The sequence below is a fragment of the Procambarus clarkii genome, chromosome 5, assembly GCF_040958095.1.
Source record: "Procambarus clarkii isolate CNS0578487 chromosome 5, FALCON_Pclarkii_2.0, whole genome shotgun sequence".
NCBI classification, from domain to species: Eukaryota; Metazoa; Arthropoda; class Malacostraca; order Decapoda; family Cambaridae; genus Procambarus; species Procambarus clarkii.
In genome coordinates, this window is record NC_091154.1 from 2,221,593 (window position 1) to 2,244,092 (window position 22,500).

Here is a 22,500-nt window from a genome sequence, read left to right on the forward strand (position 1 = left end):
CGACTCCAAGTGGTACTCAAGTGTGTGTGTGTGTACTCACCTCCACACGTGGGATGTGTAGCCCGGACACTTGTCGCGACACATGAGGCATGGCTGGCCCTCGTCCACCTCCTGCACCAGTACCCCCTGGAATGATAGAAAATGGGCTGAGGCATCTGAGAGAAAATGGGACGTGGTGGGGGGAGGTCTCGTGAAAGTGTGAGTCTGTGAGGGAAGAAACACCTGATGGATGTCTCAGATATTATGAGATGTGTGGTATTTATGAAAGAAAACGAGATGCGGAACTCTGAAGGAAAACGAGATGCGGGACTCTGGAAGAAAACGAGATGCGGGACTCTGAAAGAAAACGAGATGCGGGGGCATGACAAACAACAAATTCTACGGTCAAAGAAAATGGAACAGAGAGAAAATGGATAGGAATGACAGAAAAAATCAACGCCATTCATTAAAAATAATATTTAGGGGGAGACTATACCAGAGGCGGGAAGGGTCTACCCTCACTAGACTTTGTAGAGTGACTGGTGGGTGGTGGGGGACGTTCATAGGGGGTCGAGGCAAGCTGTCCCTCCCTTAGGGAAAGGGGGTTACCCTGGGTAACCCTATAAAGGGTGGAAGAACGGTTATCAAAATTGGGACATTTTCCGAAATGGGAAGAAACATCTCGACTTACCATTTTCTCTGATGCCTCTCCTTCCGTACTCTCACACATCGTTTGTCGGTCTGTTAGTGAGGAACAGATCTGTTATGCCTTAATAGCCCGTTATTGGTCAACAGTTCTGTTATGCCCCTGTTAGTCTATTATTGGCGAACAGATAAGTCGTATCTTGTTTATCAGCTTGTTTTTAAAACAGCTTAATTATGTCCAGCTTGTTAGTGTTATTCTTAAGCATAAGTTTGTCTGTCTGACACATCAACAGGTCAAACTATGCAGCTTTCATCCGTCATATTAAGCTTTGTTGTATAACCGAGAAACATCTGTTAAAGCTTAACTATATTACCACCTAACGAAACCACAAGACAAACGGTCGTTAAAAACCTTTGAAAACATCAACCGTCAACATCAGAGACTGTTCCAGTACACTAAACACTCGCGGAGAACATTTTACAACACTAAACACTCGCGGAGAACATTTTACAACACTAAACACTTGTGGAGAACATTTTACAACACTAAACACTCGTGGAGAACATTTTACAACACTAAACACTTGTGGAGAACATTTTACAACACTAAACACTTGTGGAGAACATTTTACAACACTAAACACTCGTAGAGAACATTTTACAACACTAAACACTCGTGGAGAACATTTTACAACACTAAACACTCGTGGAGAACATTTTACAACACTAAACACTCGTGGAGAACATTTTACAACACTAAACACTCGTGGAGAACATTTTACAACACTAAACACTTGTGGAGAACATTTTACAACACTAAACACTCGTGGAGAACATTTTACAACACTAAACACTCGTGGAGAACATTTTACAACACTAAACACTCGTGGAGAACATTTTACAACACTAAACACTCGTGGAGAACATTTTACAACACTAAACACTCGTGGAGAACATTTTACAACACTAAACACTTGTGGAGAACATTTTACAACACTAAACACTCGTGGAGAACATTTTACAACACTAAACACTCGTAGAGAACATTTTACAACACTAAACACTCGTGGAGAACATTTTACAACACTAAACACTCGTGGAGAACATTTTACAACACTAAACACTTGTGGAGAACATTTTACAACACTAAACACTCGTGGAGAACATTTTACAACACTAAACACTTGTGGAGAACATTTTACAACACTAAACACTCGTAGAGAACATTTTACAACACTAAACATTTATAGAAACCAGTTTTCATCACATAGAACAGACAAGTCAACATTATTAGGTAAAAAAGCTTGCCCAACCGTTACTATAAACCCCTCTCACCACACTCACCATTCGTACACTGGCGGCCCCTGCCAGGTCTCAACCACACGGCAGCAGGAGAGTGATAACGAAACAAGGTTACCTTTCCTGCCGCCATTAGAGCGGCTATTTGTTTTACCTTCCTTTTGGCGGGAAAGTTAGCCCCGCCCTCCTTTGTCCGCCACCCCCACGCGTCAGCCAATCAGCAAGCTCGCTATCGGTATCCCTCCGAGCCGCACGGTTTGTTTCATCAAGTAGTACGTTGAATTTAATGCTCTGGTGGCAGTTGTTGGCAAGGATATGGATAGTTGGGAGCAGGGAAGGTGTGGCTAGAGGACCTTATCTCTCCGACATTTGTGTGAAAGCCAGCAGCAGCAGCCGGGGAGATGGGGCCGCATTACCGGACGTGACGTCACGCAGTTTCCCGCCAGATTGAGATGTGAGAGATAAGCACGTAAAGAAAACAGTCACCGTTTAGCTCATTACAGTTTAGTGGTTAACTGTCATGTAATTACAGTCAGGAATGTGGTGTTCGGGGGTTAGAAACATTATACTGCCATCAGTTAACAGTTTCATCCACCAGTTTACAGTCTAAGTCATCACATTTACAGTTTAAGCCATAAATTTATGGCTATCGGCAGGCGAAATGGTGCCACTAGGGTGGTGTCGAACCCGCTTGATTAGGCACTCACACATCCTGTCCCGCGGGCATATACCCGTGCCCAAACAATCATATTTTAGTAATATATCGAGAGTAGATCAATTCTACTTCAGAAGTCTTCAGCAGCGGAACGAAACATAGCGTCATACCTGCACGTTGGGTTGTGTTCAACCAGACTATTGTGACTGGTGATCAGCATTCATAAAAATATAGCTAACAGTCCTAGGATTACAGCTGTTATAGTTAGATGGTAAAGTATACTGTGACTTTAGAAACCCAAAGTCGACATCTAGGTGGTAGATATCAAGGATATCAGTTTCCCTTGGGGGGGGGGGGTCGTAGCTGCCAAGATGAATAGGGGGGGGGAGCAGGAGGGGGTGTGGGGGGGAGTTAAGGGGGTGTCTTGAAGGTATGTACTAGAGGGATAGCGGACACACACACACACACACAGACACACACACACACACACACACACACACACACACACACACACACACACACACACACACACACACACACACGAAAAACGTGCAGAAGTTTGCAACAAGACTCGTCCCAGAGCTGCGAGGGATGATATACGAAGACAAACTGAAGAAACTAAACCTGACGACGTTAGAAAAGAGAAGCGAGAGAGAAGAGACATGATACAGACGTATAAAATACCTAAGAAAAATTGACAAGATGGAAACAGGAATTGTTTACAATAAATATGAACAGAACAAGGGGGTACGGATGGAAGCTTTAAACTCAGATGTGTCATAGAGATGTTAGAAAGGTTTCCTTTAGCGTAAAGGTAATGAGTAAATGGAATGACCTAAACGATACACAATAATTTAATAGATTGTAGATAATAATTGTAGATTTAAAAGCAGGAATGATAGGGAAATTGGTCAGGAGTCATTGCATTAGACAACCAACGGCTTGAAAAACAGGGTCCAAGAGCTAAAGTTCGATCCTGCAGGGCACAAATAGTTGAGTACACAGGGTGGACAAAGATTATTTAGCATGTGCGTCGCTCACTGCGTCAGTATGTGCGTCGCCCCTTAGTCGCATAACCCGCACTTACCCCTTGCGTCATGAGTCACCCCTTGCGTCATGCGTCACCCCCTTGCGTCATGCGTCACCCCTTGCGTCATGCGTCACCCTATTGCGTCATTACCTGCGTTAGTCGCCGCGTGAGAGGCCGCAAGACGAAGCTGGCAGAACGCCCCAAAGTCAAGCACTTGGAGCCAATGGGCGGCGCGAACCTGCCCCTCGGGGCGGACGAGTCCACCTTCTCCCGTCCGCACCCGACCACAGACCGGACACTGGCTTGACACCTCACTCCGGTGTCCCAAACCCCGGCCGTGGCTTGCTTCGGCGACGTCCCAGCGCCCCAACTGGGCGGCGGGGGCCTTGTGGCGTGGTGTCCAGCGCCCCCTGGTCCGGTGGTGTCACCCCATCCTGTCGCATGAATGTCCCACGACGAGGACGTCCGCGGGTAGGAACGTGTCCTAGTGAGGACACCGGACTGGCCCGGGGTGGTGGACACGGACGGCAGGGGTCCCTGGGGACGGTGGGACATCCTGGCAGTCTCAGGTCCGGAGTCCGGACTCACCGTCGATGTCCAAATGTCTCGTTTTAATCGATTTCCGGAAGCGAATCAGAATTCTTTAGTTTCCCCTTTTGTTTAGACGGTCTAAAGAACGGGAAGATATTAATGGTGTACTCAAGTAGATCTTGCGCCAGATTCACGAAGCTGTTACGCAAGCACTTACGAACCTGGGGGTAGATTCACGAAGCTGTTTCGCAAGCACTTACGAACCTGGGGCCAGATTCAAGAAGCAGTTACTCAAGCACTTACGAACCTGGAGCCAGATTCACCAAGCAGTTACGCAAGCACTTACGAACCTGGGGCCAGATTCAAGCAGTTACGCAAGCACTTACGAACCTGGAGCCAGATTCACGAAACTTTTACGTAAGCACTTACGAACCTGGGGCCAGATTCACCAAGCAGTTACGCAAGCACTTACAAACCTGGGGCCAGATTCACGAAGCTGTTTCGCAAGCACTTACGAACCTGGGGCCAGATTCAAGAAGCAGTTACACAAGCACTTACGAACCTGGGGCCAGATTCACGAAGCAGTTACGCAAGTCCTTACGAAGCTGGGGCCAGATTCACGAAGCAGTTATGCAAGTACTTACGAACCTGGGGGCCAGATTCACGAAGCAGTTACGCAAGCACTTATGAACCTGGTGCCAGGTTCACCAAGCAGTTATGCAAGCACTTACGAACCTGGGGCCAGATTCACGAAGCAGTTACGCAAGCACTTACGAACCTGGGGCCACATTCACGAAGCAGTTACGCAAGCACTTACGAACCTGGAGCCAGATTCACGAAGCAGTTAAGCAAGCAATTACGAACGTGTACATCTTTCCTCAATCTTTGACGGCTTTGGTTACATTTATTAAACAGTTTACAAGCATGAAAACTTGTCAATCAACTGTTGTTATTGTTATAAACAGCCTCCTGGTGCTTTGGAGCTCATTAACTGTTTAATAATTGTAAACAAAGCCGCCAAAGATTGAGAAAAGATGTACAGGTTCGTAAGTGCTTGCGTAACTGCTTCGTGAATCTGGCCCCAGGTTCGTAAGTGCTTGCGTAACTGTTTCGTGAATCTGGCCCTAGGTTTGTAAGTGCTTGCGTAAGTGTTTCGTGAATCTGGCCCTAGGTTCGTAAGTGCTTGCGTAACTGTTTCGTGAATCTGGCCCTAGGTTCGTAAGTGCTTGCGTAACTGTTTCGTGAATCTGGCCCTAGGTTCGTAAGTGCTTGCGTAACTGTTTCGTGAATCTGGCCCTAGGTTCGTAAGTGCTTGTGTAACTGTTTCGTGAATCTGGCCCTAGGTTCGTAAGTGCTTGCGTAACTGCTTCGTGAATCTGGCGTTAATCTAAATGACGTTAAGCATCTTCTAAACAGGCAATATGGTGCTTTAAGGGCAGATATAGGTTATATAAGCTTATATATATGTGTGTGTCAAGCTTGAATGGTCCCCGAGACCAAAATGCATCAGAAAACTCTTTGACCCGTGAAGGATTCGAACCTAGTTTGCCAGGGCCTCTTGGTGTGTCCGGTACTATAACCACTTGGCCACACTGACTGTACAAAAGTACTGGATGTCGTCTGAGTCTTATCCCAATACCCGATAGCACTCGCGTTGGCACATTTTGGGCATCATGCGGCCCCAGAATGATGATTTGGTGACATATGTGTGCCCAAAATGGTGCAGGGAAGCTGGCAGGTGTGTAATTTAATACACCACACACCTGAACGATAATCCCTGGGTGAAGACTTCCCTCACGCCCTCCCCTCGTTCCAACAAGCTATCAGTTACCATGACAACGAACTACACTAGTTATCTGAAGGTAATTTATAACCAACGTAATATATCTATATTATCTGCCCTGGAAATTAATTAATGGTCCCTCTATTCAAGATATTTTATTTATTACTATTAAGAATATATTTATATTCTATATGTAATTATGTTATATTTTTATAATTGTTATTTTTACTATCGTTATTATTATTAAGGATAATATTATTATTAATATTGTTATTACTGTTATATTCATTTCAGACTTTTGTTTACTTAATTCAACTTAATCGGATCAGTTTCTAATTTGCAAAACAAGTTTATTTTCTATTTGAAAGTAGAAAATCACGATTATAAGTAGAAATCCATAAGTTTATAAGTAGTTGATTACTACTTATAAATCTATAAGATTATAAGTAGTAATCAAGTAGAAAATCACGATTATAAAAGTATACCGTTCGTATAATAGAGATGTTCGGAAAATCGAGATACAAGTAATGGTGTTCGGATTATCGAGGGGTGACAGTAATTATAAATTATTGAGAAAATGTGAATTATTAATTGTAATTACATCAGCCTATCATCGTGTTTAGGAAGTAATTAGATATATATTATGAAGTAATTGTATATATATTGAAGGAATGACCAATTAGAAAGAATTAATTTGAGATTTCTGAATTTGGATAGAGCGAAACCTGTTTGGTATTGATGTTGTAAGAAAAACGTCGTATATACATATATTTTGTAAATCGTTTGTAAATCATGATAAATTGGATTTACATTGCCATTCTAAATTACTGAGAAACTATCTAAACTGATTGTAAATCATTTTCTAGTGGTAATGTTTACATGTATAAGTTCAAACGGCTGCTTTTAAATTATTTACGGATTTATATACCCATTGTAAATGAGTTTGTAAACGACTTTTCGACAATAGGAATCCTTCTTTACACATCGCGTCTGTAAATGTGTTTCTAGGGCAATTTACACACGTATTATATTTGTTTACAACATTATTTACAAAATATAATTGATAATTTTCAGTGTAAAATCTTTTTCAATTACAAAATGTAAATTGATATTCAAACACTAATAGTTTTGTAGTAAATTTAAACGTATTTACACTATCGAAGGCTTCACTGTTTACACACATCACTGTAAATGCTCCATTTTGTAAATATTGTAAATTAACACCTTTAAAGACGTTTGTAAATGATCCATACTTGCTCTAAATGATTTACATCACACGGGGAACCAGACTGTAAATAATTTTCAACACAACATTGTTTTTTCTGTAAATCATTTTCAGAAACAACGAAACTATTGTAAAAAAAATCAAAGTGTAAATCAGGTTCTGTATTTGTCTGTCATTAATTTATCAGACAATAAATATATATCAGTTCTTGAAAATTAATTCAATTTACAGTAAATCATTCACCTTAGATTTACGCTTGTGCTATCCAGTAATTTTTTTGTGTTTCAATTTACTTGTGTAAATGGCTTTCGTATATACAAACTGAGAAGCGCTTGTAAATCCAACACACTGTAAATCATTTTCACTCAACTTGTAAATAAACAATTATTTGTAAACACAGAACCGAGTTTAAACCCCGAAACGAAATTTATATTTTTTTCCGTTTACAATTTTCACACCAACAACTCCTGCCCAATCAGTTGTAAATCGCACACATCACTGCACTGTAAATCATTTACCCATTCGTTTGTAAAAAAAAATACACCAAAAAAAAAGTTTTTTTGTACAGATGACATTATGTACATTTTTTACACGATATTAGTTGTAAGGGTTTCAGTGGGGTGTAAATCATTTACAGGTGTAAATCATTTACAGGTGTAAATCATTTACAAGTGTAAAAAATGAGGTTTTTCAGGTGTCTGTGAGTCTCCTACGGAGGGCCTCACTCCCTCACCTGGCCAGGTCGCTCCTACCTCTCACTCTCTCACTCTCCCTCACCTCACTGGCTCTGGCAGGGGGGGGAGGGGGAGGGGGAGGGCAGTTAAGGGGTCGCGCAGGGCTGTTAAGGGAGGGGGGTCCTGGGGCGCTGGGATAGGGGGGGGGGGAAGTGAGATAGAGGATAGTTCTGTAGCCTCGTATCCCCCTCTCCCCCAGTCTATCCTAATTGGTGTGGGGGGGGGGGTGATTAACGAGGCGCTAACCAGGAGAGATAACGACCCCAGATAACAAACGGCAATAAAAGGCCCCCCCCCCCCCGAGGGGGAATGGACTGCCCTCCTATCCCCCCTTAGGGTAGTTAGTGCCTCATTCTCTCCCAGGATGGTCTGGCACGGTGGCCTTCGTCATCCTGGGAGGAGGAAAATGGAAATATTGATGTTTTTTCTCCCAGGATGGACTGGCAATAGCAGCCTTCGTCATCCTGGGAGAAGAAAATGGAAATATTTTTTTTTCTCCTAGAATGGACTGGCAATAGCGGCCTTCGTCATCCTGGGAGGAGGAAAATCGAAATATTGATGTGCTTTTGCTAGGATGGACTGGCATAGGTAGCCTTGATCATCCTGGGAGGAGAAGATATAAATGTTGCTGTTTCTCCCAGGATGTACTAGCAATTATAGCCTTCGGCATCCTGGGAGTGGAACATGGTAACATCAGCTATTTTCCTTCCAGGATGAACAGAGTAGAAATATTTTTCATTTTACTTTGTTCTAGGAATAAATATTAACTATATACAATTAAATTGGCCTTGAAAGATTAACAAAATCAATTTCTAAACACCGCGTCCTTCACTAATAGGGTCTTTTATGAGTCTATTTACTGAAAGAGCGAAAGGAAATACACGTGCGGACGTGCACGCGCGCGCACACACACTTAGGTAATTACACTTATTTAATTACATAACTTTAAAAGCAGGTATGATAGGGAAATAGGTCAGGAGTCATTGTATTAGACAACCAACAGCTGGAAAAGTGGGGTCCAAGAGCTAAAGTTCGATCCTGTAGGCACAAATAGGCAAGTACACACACACACACACACACACACACACACACACACACACACACACACACACACACACACGTGTGTGTGATCTTCTTGAGATGATTTCGGGGCTTTAGTGTCCCCGCGGCCCGGTCCTCGACCAGGCCTCCACCCCCAGGAAGCAGCTCGTGACAACTGACTAACTCCCAGGTACCTATTTTACTGCTAGGTAACAGGGGCATAGGGTGAAAGAAACTCTGCCCATTGTTCTCGCCGGCACCTGGGATCGAACCCAGGATCACAAGTCCACTGTGCTGTCCGCTCGGCCGACCGGCTCCTGTCGCTCGGCCGACCGGCTCCTGTGACGGGTCCAAGCACAGAGCCTTGTGGAACTCCAGTCAGTAATCTCTACCATCCCCCCCCCCCCCATGTCTCTCTCTCTGGCTCCCTCCGGTACGGTACTCCAACCTAACCCTCCTCCACGCACCCCGGCAGCCAGCTCCTCTTGCCAGCAACTGTATCAGAACCTTCCTGGCAATCTTGAAAAAGGACAGTCTGCCTGGCACGCTCCTATTTGTTTGCTGACACCTTGTTCTAGAACTCCATTAACTGTCTTGCTACTTCTTTGTGCATCGTTTCTACAGTGATTACATTTTTTCTGGTAGCGTCTGTTCTCCTAGACGTCATGGATCTAAGGGCCGCTGTGGTTCCAGCTTGGAATTATATTGGAAATATATATGCTGAGTCCTTCACACACTTCCTTGTCATTCTCTGAGTGTCCTCCTTGTTCGTGTTGCCCCGAGCAGTTAATAATTTTCCGCCAACTTTACTTTAATAAGGCTTAGTAGTAGTTCAGGTTGATCCTTGGCGCTGGCTGCTATATCGTTCTCGTACTGCTGCTCCGCTGCTCGCCGAGTTGCTGCGTATTCACTCTACTCACATTTATATACATGTTGTCATTCGCTGTTCAGTGCTCCATGTATTTTTTCCAAGGTCTTTTACTTCTCATTTTTTGCCTGTAAACATTGTGTATTAAACTACGAGGAACTTTTTGTCTTGGTTCGTACGTTAGGCGGCGGTATAAACCTTCTCTCATTGCCAAGTTATGGAGTCCGTCATGCCTACGAGTCTTGTCTCGTAGTTTTGTCCCAAATGCCGATCTCTTCAAAACTCTTCTTATGACTTCCCCCCCCCCCCCCTTGCCTTCTTTCTCTTCTCTTGTTGTCTGGTGTTGCCTCAAGAATACTGTATCACTGATCATTCAATTATTTCAGTCACTCCTGTTATTTTCAGAGAGTGCGTTTCATCAGTCCTTTCAACCAGTTCCCCTCCTTTGTTTGACATTCCATCAGCATTATTGTGTTAGAAGTTTAGGATCTTCACTCATATTTTGTTGTCTATATGGGCAGCTCCGAGCGCTGGGGTTGGGAAACTGCATTGGTTCAAGTGTATAAGGTATGGACAGCGGGGGTGTGGGGGGGGAGTTTGAGGGGAGGGGAATTGATTGGAGAAAAGAGCTTGAGAGCAGAGGGTTAGTGTTAGTTGTGTAATTAGTACAGGGATAGAGGAGGGGGGCTTGTGGATAAATGCTGTAGAACAGGAATTAGTGCGGCGGAGAGAGGGTAATTACGGAAGGGTGTGTGGGGGGTGGTGGGATGGGTGGAGCGGCAGGCGGGTGTTGGTAGGCTGAATATATAACGTTTGGTGGCAGGATAAGAGGTGTGGTTCCCGGGTTAATTACTCTTGTCAACAATGGTGTCTCAATGTAAATGGCCGCCATCCTGGTTACTTTTGTCGCAGTTTATCATCGCTTTTTTCCTCCGTGGTGTCGATACTTTGGACTCGTTGCTCCAGAGGCTGCTGGAAGTAGTGTGGATGAGGGGGGGGGGGGGAATGTTGCTTTCCCCTGTTGAAAAAAATATTTTTTTCCTATTTCCTTTTTTCCCTTTTCTCTTCCTCTGTACCTTCAACTTCTTTCTCTTCCTCCATTTTCCTTGCACTTTCCTTGCAGTGTTTCATCTCTTTCTTTATTTCATCTTTATTTATGTTAAATTCAAGGTATATATACCTTTCTGTAGCCTTCTATATCTCTCAGGTTCTTGGTGCCACCTCATTTACAAATACCAACTTTAGTGGTCTAATTCTTCGATATTGCATATGAACCCAGCCGTGTGACTTTCACCATTTCTCTCCCCAACTCGTAGTGGCGCAGTAGTCTAAGGATACGTGTGGTTGATTACCTTTCTTTACGTAACCACTCGACAGCCTCGGTTTCCTCCGTTCTCTCCAAAAAGCCTTGAATAATCACGTGTTCTCTTTATGCGGATTATCGTGCGTTCCATTTGTTAGCTGCTCTGACACTGAAAATATATTGCATCCGATGTCTTTACGGCTCATTTGGGTATTCAGTTTACACCTGTGATCCCGTGTTCGTGTATCACTCCTGCTAAATAGTCTGTTTCTATCTACTCTGTCAATTCCAATTGAGGATTTTGTATGTGGCGATCATGTCTCCCTAAACTCTTCTGTTTCCCTCCAGCAACGTGAGGTGTAATTCATGCGTGTAGCCTTTCTTTATATGTTATGCCTCCCAGTTCTGGGACTAGTCTGGAGTGTGTGTGTGTGTGTGACGAATTGCTTGTTAAGTAGGTGTGGCTCCAATTGGTTCAGATAGTATTTCCTCCTCTTCTACCCCCTGTCCCCCCTCACTCTCTCTCTCCCTTTATCGCTTCCTCATTTCTGTTTTTTCTGGCGTGTTTTTCCCCCTGTTCTTAAGGCTGAGGAGGAGGAGGGTGGGTTAATGTCTCAGGTGTTGTGTTAGTTGTGTTTGTTTTTGGGGTGGAAACGTTTGGGCATTGCTTGTATAACAGGCCGCATGTTTTAGCGTGTTTTACTGCTGCCTTCGGTCGTCTGTCACAGTTTTAATGCTATTATTTAATCAAGCTCATGTTATTAAATCCATAAAGAACTGTTGTTTATGCTTTTATTGTTTATCTTCATAATGCTGGTCCTTGTTGTGTTTGTCGTGACTGTATGAATCTTGTGTTTGTTTAATATTACCCACACCAATAGTCTCTCTAATGCCTTTGTTTTGTTTGCTGTAGACAAAAACACACGTCACACGAAAAGAAACACACAGGTCGAAAGCTATAGCTCATGTTATACTTAGATATAATAAACGGTTTACAGGCATCAGTTATACACACAGTTCTCCCAGGGTTCGAGCCCCGGCCAGGGAGACGGGTCACGGCTCCTTATATAACACCTCGCCCCTGTTCACTCAGCAGTAAATGTGTACGAGGTTGTAAATCAACTGGCGGGTGGTGTTCCAGGGGTAAGGCATACCATCAACTATGGGAAGGAGATTAAGCTCTCAGCCTTATACAACGTTACCAGAAGGAAGAGTTTCCTCTGATCACCCAGGCAAGAGGAACGTGGACTGACTGCATCTTCCCGGACCGCCAGAGTCTTAGACACTGTTCCACTCCGAAGTTTTCAACCCAAAATGCAAGTACTGATCCTCAAAACACGTGCCCAACAGGTAGCAAACCTAGGTATCTGAGCAATGGCTATTTGACTCCAATATAGGTTAGTGCAAGGAGATGAGAGAGGGAACATGTGCAAAGAAACACAATATAAGATGATAAAACGAAAATTATGACAGCATCGTTGTATGCAAAGCTGTTAATCTTGTATGGAGCCTTCAGGAGGGTGAGCACTACCTACATCAGACCAGTTCTACAGTATGCAGCACATGCACCAAATCCCCCTACCTGAGTGGAACACCTCTAGTGATGACACCCCATATACTTTGGGACACACACTCACACACACACACACACACACACACACACACACACACACACACACACACACACACACACACACACACACACACACACACACACACACACACACACAAAATTATGAGAAGGATTAAAACAGAAGAGGACTGTTTGAGGCTTCAAGAAGACCTAGACAAGCTGAAGGAATGGTCGAACAAATGGTTGTTAGAGTTTAACCCAACCAAATGTAATGTAATGAAGATAGGTGTAGGGAGCAGGAGGCCAGATACAAGGTATCATCTGGGAGAGGAAATTCTTCAGGAGTCAGAGAAGGAAAAAGACTTGGGGGTTGATATCACGCCAGACCTGTCTCCTGCAGCACATATCAAGCGGATAACATCAGCGGCATATGCCAGGCTGGCCAACATACGAACGGCATTCAGAAACTTGTGTAAAGAATCATTCAGAACTTTGTATACCACATATGTCAGGCCAATCCTGGAGTATGCAGCCCCAGCATGGAGTCCATATCTAGTCAAGGATAAGACTAAACTGGAAAAGGTTCAAAGGTTTGCCACCAGACTAGTACCCGAGCTGAGAGGTATGAGCTACGAGGAGAGACTACGGGAATTAAACCTCACTTCGCTGGAAGACAGAAGAGTTAGGGGGGACATGATCACCACATTCAAGATTCTGAAGGGGATTGATAGGGTAGATAAAGACAGTCTATTAAACACAAGGGGAACACGCACAAGGGGACACAGGTAGAAACTGAGTGCCCAAATGAGCCACAGAGATATTAGAAAGAACTTTTTTAGTGTCAGAGTGGTTGACAAATGGAATGCATTAGGGGGTGATGTGGTGGAGGCTCACTCCATACACAGTTTCAAGTGTAGATATGACAGAGCCCGATAGGCTCAGGAATCTGTACACCTGTTGATTGACGGTTGAGAGGCGGGACCAAAGAGCCAGAGCTCAACCCCCGCAAACACAACTAGGTGAGTACAACTAGGTGAGTACACACACATGACCTGGGAAGGGTGCTTAACAAGCAGACAGGAAGCTTTGGCTCATTACACAGTGGAGGGAGGGAGGGAGGTCTCTCTCTCTCTCTCTCTCTCTCTCTCTCTCTCTCTCTCTCTCTCTCTCTCTCTCTCTCTCTCTCTCTCTCTCTCTCTCTCTCTCTCTCTCTCTCTCTCTCCCTTCCCCCCCCTCTCTCTCTCTCCTCTCTCTCTCTCTCTCTCTCTCTCTCTCTCTCTCTCTCTCTCTCTCTCTCTCTCTCTCTCTCTCTCTCTCTCTCTCTCTCTCTCTCTCTCTCTCTCTCTCTCTCTCTCTCTCTCTCACTCTCTCACTCTCCCTCCCCCCCCTCTCCATGACCCAGGTTCACACCACAAAAATATCGATTAAGTTCTTCCTAACAGCTCTATAAGTGATTACCGGAACAAGGGGGGGCGGGCGTCCGGTTAATGCTGCTTTATACGGATAAAATAATTTACGGATAATGAGTGTAGATCAGTGTGTGGACGGAGTGTATATACCTCACGTCCTTGCTAGAGAGAAGAGTAAGAGGAGATATGATCACTACCTACAAAATCCTCAGAGGAACTGATAGGGTAGATAAAGGCTGTTTAACACTGATGGGACACGAACAAGGGGACACAGGTGGAAACTGAGTACCCACATGAGCCACAGAGACGTTAGAAAGAACTTTTTCAGTGTCAGAGTAGTTAACAGGTGGAATGCATTAGGCAGTGATGTGGTGGAGGCTGACTCCATACACAGTTTATAATGTAGATATGATAGAGCCCAATAGGCTCAGGAACCTGTACACCAGTTGATTGACAGTTCAGAGGCGGGACCAAAGAGCCAGAGCTCAACCCCCGCAAGCACAACTAGGTGAGTACACACAACCCCACACACACACTACCACACACACACACACAGAGGTGGCAGCAACCCAGGTGACCTTGGAAAGGTTCGAAATTACAAGAGATGAGGTCAAGAAGCACCTATTGGAGCTGGATGTGAGAAAGGCTGTTGGTCCAGACGGGATCTCACCATGGGTATTGAAAGAGTGTGCAGGAGCGCTCTGCTTGCCACTCTCCATAGTGTATAGTAGGTCACTGGAAACGGGAGACCTACCAGAAGTATGAAAGACTGCTAATGTAGTACCAATATTTAAAAAGGGTGACAGACAAGAGGCACTGAACTACAGGCCAGTGTCCTTAACTTGTATGCCATGCAAGGTGATGGAGAAGATTGTGAGAAAAAACCTGGTAACACATCTGGAGAGAAGAGACTTCGTGACAACCCATCAACATGGGTTCAGGGAGGGTAAATCTTGCCTTACAGCCTTGATAGAATTCTACGATCAGGTGACAAAGATTAAGCAAGAAAGAGAGGGCTGGGCGGACTGCATTTTCTTGGATTGTCGGAAAGCCTTTGACACAGTACCGCATAAGAGGCTGGTACATAAGCTGGAGAGACAGGCAGGTGTAGCTGGTAAGGTGCTCCAGTGGATAAGGGAGTATCTAAGCAATAGGAAGCAGAGAGTTATAGGGAGGGGTGAGACCTCAGAATGGCGTGAAGTCACCAGTGGAGTCCCACAGGGCTCTGTGCTTGGACCTATCCTGTTTCTGATATACGTAAATGATCTCCCAGAGGGTATAGACTCATTCCTCTCAATGTTTGCTGACGACGCCAAAATTATGAGAAGGATTAAGACAGAGCAGGACAGCTTGAGGCTTCAAGAAGACCTGGACAAGCTGCAGGAATGGTCGAACAAATGGCTGTTAGAGCTTAACCCAAGCAAATGTAATGTAATGAAGATAGGGGTAGGAAGCAGGGGCCGGATTCAGGAAGGTACTTACGAAGGTTTTTCCTCTTAGCTAAGAGCGTTTTCCATCTTAGCGCCTTCGTGGCGGCTACGTCCGTATTCAATTAACTACCCTAAGTGGAAAAATCTTCGTAAGTTCATTCCGGGATTTAAGTGTGGTTTCGACCACTCGTAGCTTTACGTAAACTGGATATAAGTCATTTTTTCTCTACTACATAACACTGGGATCGATTTATGATATTGGAACATGACCAAAATATTATAGCTGGTGAATCTAGTGAAGAGTAATCCTTCGTGTTAGTTATATATGCATTCTCTGCTTGAAACTTGAAGTAAATATGTGTTTGATGATAGTAGAATTAGTTTTATAATAGCAAGATATTATACCAGTAGTTATTAAGTAAATAAACACTGGTGAACATGAAATATGAGAGAAGGTGATGAGCCCTGCCTGATGGGATCATTTACTATCACCAAATGCCCCTGTTCACCTAGTAGTAAGGGTGTACCTTAGCTATACATACCCATTTCTAATTTATTTAGTTTGGTTTTATTTTGAAATTAAATCTGGGTGAGACATAAAATAAAAATATGCTGCACAAATGATGTTAGGTAAGGAAAAGGGTAAAAATGTCACAAACTTTATTCATTGAATACTTAAAGCTATAATTATGACTATATAGACTACTAAAAAAGAGAGAGGGAAGTAGGGGTCCAAGACCTCTTAATAAAATTTGGGTGTGGAACAAGTAATTATCAAGAGAAGGCACCATGCCGGGAAGGCTATGCAGCAGTAAGGCAGTGAGGTGAGGCAGCTACTTATTTGAGAAATGCTTATTTTATTTACCTTATAAGCTGAGGCAACTTATTTTATTTGAGGAATACTCAGCTGATTCTTCTACATTTAGCATGGAACAAATTTGTGTCCAAGACCTCTTCCTGTTACACAATTTGGCTGTGTGTAACCAAACTAGAAGTGCTCTACAAATCAAGGGACCCAGAATGTGGAATGACCTCCCGAATCATGTCAAAGGCTGTACCTCTCTCAACCAGTTTAAGAGTTAAACCAAGTACTGCCTAATGAACTCCATGTAACCTAACTTACCTCCTAAATGTCAACCCATGTCTTGCTATTTTTTAAACAACGCTGTTCACCAACATGTGCAATTGCTGATTTATGCTATGTTAACCCCCTTTTTGTATTTTTTATTCCTTCTTTCAACACAATTTATACCTAATCTCGATTGCTATTAAGTTTTAGTCTGTGTTTTTTTCCCCCCACACCTTGCCCGAAATGCTATGAGTATTAGTGGCTTTAGGTATTGTATGTACTAGCTCTGCCTATAAATCCAACATTATGTTTGTAAATCAACTGTATGTACTTTTCCTGAATAAAATGTATTTATTATTTATTTTTTAATCAGTAAGTATTAAAAGAAGGCACCAAGCTGGGAAGGCTATGTAGCACCATTGTGTGTAACAATAAACCAATTTTTTTTTAACAAATAATGCACCTGTATGGGAAAACAAATCCTGTCAGCTGTAAAAATATTGATGCAGTTATTTAAATGAAAAATATAATGAAAGAAATATTACTGGTTTATTTTTATCCTATCTTTTTGTACTGTACAGTATATCCAAGGAAGTGAAAAATTAAGACATAATGCACAATTTAATGAATGATTAGCATGGATTAGCAGTTCAAAAGAATATGACTTGTATTACATATCAACATGAGATCTTAATGATCCATGGTCAACATGATTTAATAAGGATAATACAATACTGTATTTGTAATAATACAAACTATAATTTAAAATCTTTATTACTGATTTTTTTTATTAAGAAGATTAGGTATACACAGCAATGTGCTGCTACCCTATTCTATATGGAATATTACACAGTGTAGATAAAAAACTAGCTATAAGTTTATCTAATACTCCCATCTCACAGGATGGTTAGACATACTGTACATGGAATCAATTTAGAAAATACCAGCCTCAATACAAAAAACAAATCAACTCTGACTAAACAACTCTAAGCAATTTTCACAAGAGGTAAGCACTGAATCATGGAAACATTATATTATAATTACTCTTACCAGTTTCTACAAGACTCCTCTCAAACAATGTATTTTTAAACATGTTTAGGTATACACAGCAATGTGCTGCTTCCCTATTCTGTCTAAAGGACCACACAGTGTAGATCAAAAACCAGCTACAAGCTCACCTCACAGGATGGCCAGTCATACATGGAATTAGGAGAGAACAAAATACTTAATGCTGATCTATTAGCCTCCACTGGCAAAATCTGGGTGCAGCACAAGAATATCTTCCAATATTCCTGAGTGTATGAAGTAATTACAGAGCTCAAAATACCTCATACCATTTGGTATGAAGTCACTGATAACAGGACAATCACAGATATAGTGTTGGAGAGTATGTTCTCTCAAGTAGGACTGAAAACAGATGTTTTTTTTCCACCAAGAGGGCTATAAACCCATGGAACCGCCTACCCGCTGAAGCCGTAAATGCCAAATTCCAGCTAAAAAATAACATTAATTCAATTGGCGGGCCCTTTAACAAGCCGCCGGCTTTCTGTCCTCTTCGAGGTCACTAGATAGTTAGTGGCCCTTGGGTAAATTCAGTAAATATATACAATAATTGTCAGCGCATCTTCCGAGCAACAAGGACAGCTACACAGTATCTCTTAGAATTACGTAGGTAAACAACAAATGTAACATATTTGTTTACTACAATGTCGGTGCTGGCTGTAGAAGTTGAAAAAACATTGTTTTACTTAGAAATATACTAATTTTATAAGAAAATTCGACGTAAATAGGAGGCAGTAGAGCTCCGATAAGCCAGCGCTAAATCTGTAATATGAAGAATGTTGCTGCTCTCTGATTGGCCAAACGAAACACAGTAGTGACCTCTATCGGCACGCAGGTGAACCAACAATTTTCTTCCTAAGTATACCTTATTGAATCGCACCTAAGCATCTTCTTAGGGCGCACTTAGGAACCTTCGTAGCAAACCCACTTACGAAGAAATACACAGAGCTTCCTGAATCTAGGTCCAGGAGACCAGATACAAGGTATCACTTGGGAGATGAAATACTACAAGAGTCAGAGAGAGAGAAAGACCTGGGGGTTGATATCACGCCAGACCTGTCCCCTGAAGCCCATATCAAGAGGATAACCTCAGCGGCATATGCCAGGTTGGCTAACATAAGAACAGCCTTTAGAAACTTGTGTAAGGAATCTTTCAGAACATTATATACCACATATGTAAGACCAATCACGGCTCCAGCATGGAGTCCATATCTAGTCAAGCATAAGACTAAACTGGAAAAGGTTCAAAGGTTTGCCACCAGACTAGTACCCGAGCTGAGAGGTATGAGCTGCGAGGAGAGACTACGGGAATTAAACCTCACTTCGCTGGAAGACAGAAGAGTTAGGGGGGACATGATCACCACATTCAAGATTCTGAAGGGAATTGATAGGGAAGATAAAGACAGTCTATTTAACACAAGGGGCACACGCACAAGGGGACACAGGTGGAAACTGAGTGCCCAAATGAGCCACAGAGATATTAGAAAGAACTTTTTTAGTGTCAGAGTGGTTGACAAATGGAATGCATTAGGCAGTGATGTGGTGGAGGCTGACTCCATACACAGTTTCAAGTGTAGATATGACAGAGCCCAATAGGCTCAGGAATCTGTACACCTGTTGATTGACGGTTGAGAGGCGGGACCAAAGAGCCAGAGCTCAACCCCCGCAAACACAACTAGGTGAGTACACACACACACACACACACACACACACACACACACACACACATACACATACACAAACACAAACACACACACACACACACACACACACACACACACACACACACACACACACACACACACACACACACACATACACATACACAAACACAAACACACACACACACACACACACACACACATACACACACACACACACACACACACACACACACATACACATACACAAACACAAACACACACACACACACACACACATACACAAACACAAACACAAACCAAAACAAAAACAATCTAACGTCTGGCAACACCGCCAAGAAGCCCTTAAACATCGGCAGCGTCGCGTCAGTCTACAGGTCGGCGGAGGAGATGTGGCACCACCGCGGGGCGATGATGACGTCACCGGCCACCATGTCTATATAAGGGCCGTCAACAGCGATTTGTCACCAGTCGCGCGCCAGACATGTCCGGGGGACTGCGTTTGTTCCCTCTAGGCCTCCTCGGGCTGCCCTACGCCAAGCCTCAAGTATTATATGACGATATATATAGATATGTCCTCTCAGGTATATGCTATACTGTCTGCTGTGAAATATAGGATAGGTCAGGTATTGAAGCTTATTTATAGACGCCTTTTGTGGGGCGTCTATATGGCCTTTTGAGTGACGTCACTACAATTATATATATATAATAGTGACGTCACCACAACTATATATAATAGTGACGTCACTACAACTAATTTATCACATATATAGATTATATTTGTTTCAGGGATTTATTTTAAAATTTATGGGTTATTCTCAATTTTATTTTGGTTCAAATGAACATTTTTAACATTTAAGATTTATTTTACAGTTAATCAGATTTACAGTTAATCAGATTTACAGTTAATCAGATTTACAGTTAATCAGATTTACAATTTATCAAATTGAAATTTTGCATTTATTTTTCATTTCAAAATTTTTCAATTAAATCTCTTGTATTCAGCTAAATTATTAGTTTTGGTTCGGCTGAATTATCCAAATTTTTTTATATATTTTTTTTATTTTTTGCTATTATAAACATTTTTTTGAGTTTTGAGATTGTGTTAAGTTTTGATTGTTTATGTTTACAGCGTTTTAGAAGAGTTTGGCCTTCGTGTCTCAAGACATTGTTGACCCGTTGATGTTCTTGTGGTGTTTTCTGTCTCTCTCTCTCTGTCTCTCTCTGTCTCTGTCTCTATCTCTGTCTCTCACTCACGCCTATGCTATTTACCCACAGATCCTGAGAGTCATGAGGCCTTAAATAGGCTCAGTTACGGCCCCACGCCCATGATAAGACTCCGCCCCGCCGCCCACTACTCAAAATTGTGACGTCACTGTCCTAGTAGCCAATAGCGAGAGGCTCGAGGACACCAGCTGACCAATAGCGAGAGATTCAAGGACACCAGCTGACCAATGAGATTGAATTATTAGCTGACAAGCAGTAACGGACATTGAAACGTGTTTTAACTAAGGGAATTCGTTCAGACATGTGTCTATCCTACGTTTGAAACAAGTCTCTGGAGGGTTATTAAGGGCTGTCAGCCTCTGGAGGGTTATTAAGGCCTATCAACCTCTGGAGGGTTATTAAGGTCTATCAACCTCTAGAGGGGTTATTAAGACCTATCAACCTCTGGAGGGTTATTAAGGCCTATCAACCTCTAGAGGGTTATTAAGGCCTATCAACCTCTAGAGGGTTATTAAGGCCTATCAACCTCTGGAGGGTTATTAAGGCCTATCAACCTCTGGAGGGTTATTAAGGCCTATCAACCTCTGGAGGGTTATTAAGGCCTATCAACCTCTGGAGGGTTATTAAGACCTATCAACCTCTGGAGGGTTATTAAGACCTATCAACCTCTGGAGGGTTATTAAGACCTATCAACCTCTGGAGGGTTATTAAGGCCTATCAACCTCTGGAGGGTTGTTAAGGCCTATCAACCTCTGGAGGGTTATTAAGACCTATCAACCTCTGGAGGGTTATTAAGACCTATCAACCTCTGGAGGGTTATTAAGGCCTATCAACCTCTAGAGGGTTATTAAGACCTATCAACCTCTGGAGGGTTATTAAGACCTATCAACCTCTGGAGGGTTATTAAGGCCTATCAACCTCTGGAGGGTTATTAAGGCCTATCAACCTCTGGAGGGTTATTAAGACCTATCAACCTCTGGGGGTTATTAAGGCCTATCAACCTCTGGAGGGTTATTAAGGCCTATCAACCTCTGGAGGGTTATTAAGGCCTATCAACCTCTGGAGGGTTATTAAGACCTATCAACCTCTGGAGGGTTATTAAGGCCTATCAACCTCTGGAGGATTATTAAGACCTATCAACCTCTGGAGGGTTATTAAGGCCTATCAACCTCTAGAGGGTTATTAAGACCTATCAACCTCTGGGGGTTATTAAGGCCTGTCAACCTCTGGAGGGTTATTAAGGCCTATCAACCTCTGGAGGGTTATTAAGGCCTATCAACCTCTGGAGGGTTATTAAGACCTATCAACCTCTGGAGGGTTATTAAGGCCTATCAACCTCTGGAGGATTATTAAGACCTATCAACCTCTGGAGGGTTATTAAGGCCTATCAACCTCTAGAGGGATTATTGAAGGAGATATACACTGTGTATATATCAAGAGGGGACAGGAATACAGTGTGTATACCTATATACACGTGTATACACATGTATACAGGCAGCTGTATACCATACACACGGAGCCAGTATGACCAAGACATACACACCTGTGTATTAACAAGTACCTTGACAGATATACACAGAACAAAACACCTGTGTTGCAAAGAATTTCGAAAATACAGGCTTGTATTTTCAGGCAGGGGGGGGGGGGTGGGGTGTGGCAGGTCCAGCCGGAGATGTCAATGCCGCCTATAGCAGCCACCTGTCTATTGCGACCGATCTATGGTCCCAAAGGGCGAGGAGGTTGTATTAACTCCATGTGTATATCGACTGCCCTTTGTATTGTCCCGCGCCTCCTACAGGGCATAATACACATCTGGGGAGTGTATGGGTGTATGGGGGACTATACTGTTTGTATATTTCACCTGTGTTTGACCCCCATTAAGTAGGGGGGTTGCCTGTGCTCCCCTACCTCACCTGGGTAGGTAAACTCCTCCCTCCCTCCCTGCCCTTGAGGTAACCCCGTTTATGCCACCCACC

At 43.1% G+C, this 22,500-nt stretch overlaps 1 protein-coding gene across 4 annotated transcripts in view; it reads right to left on the reverse strand.

The window, feature by feature from the left end:
• Positions 1-22,500, reverse strand: part of Lmpt (four and a half LIM domains protein limpet) — a 319,449-nt gene that overhangs the window by 296,429 nt on the left and 520 nt on the right. Inside the window, exons 1-2 of one of the 4 annotated variants that reach the window (XM_069338058.1) lie at positions 3,759-4,178; positions 41-126 (exon numbers count right to left, since the gene is read on the reverse strand). In XM_069338058.1, the coding sequence (XP_069194159.1) occupies positions 41-126; positions 3,759-4,163 (491 nt within the window). In that variant the 5' untranslated portion in view covers positions 4,164-4,178. Of the gene's footprint in view, positions 1-40; positions 127-670; positions 972-1,968; positions 1,987-3,758; positions 4,179-22,500 lie in introns of those variants that run through there. The other 3 variants (XM_069338078.1, XM_069338073.1, XM_069338065.1) reach the window with 3 other exon arrangements.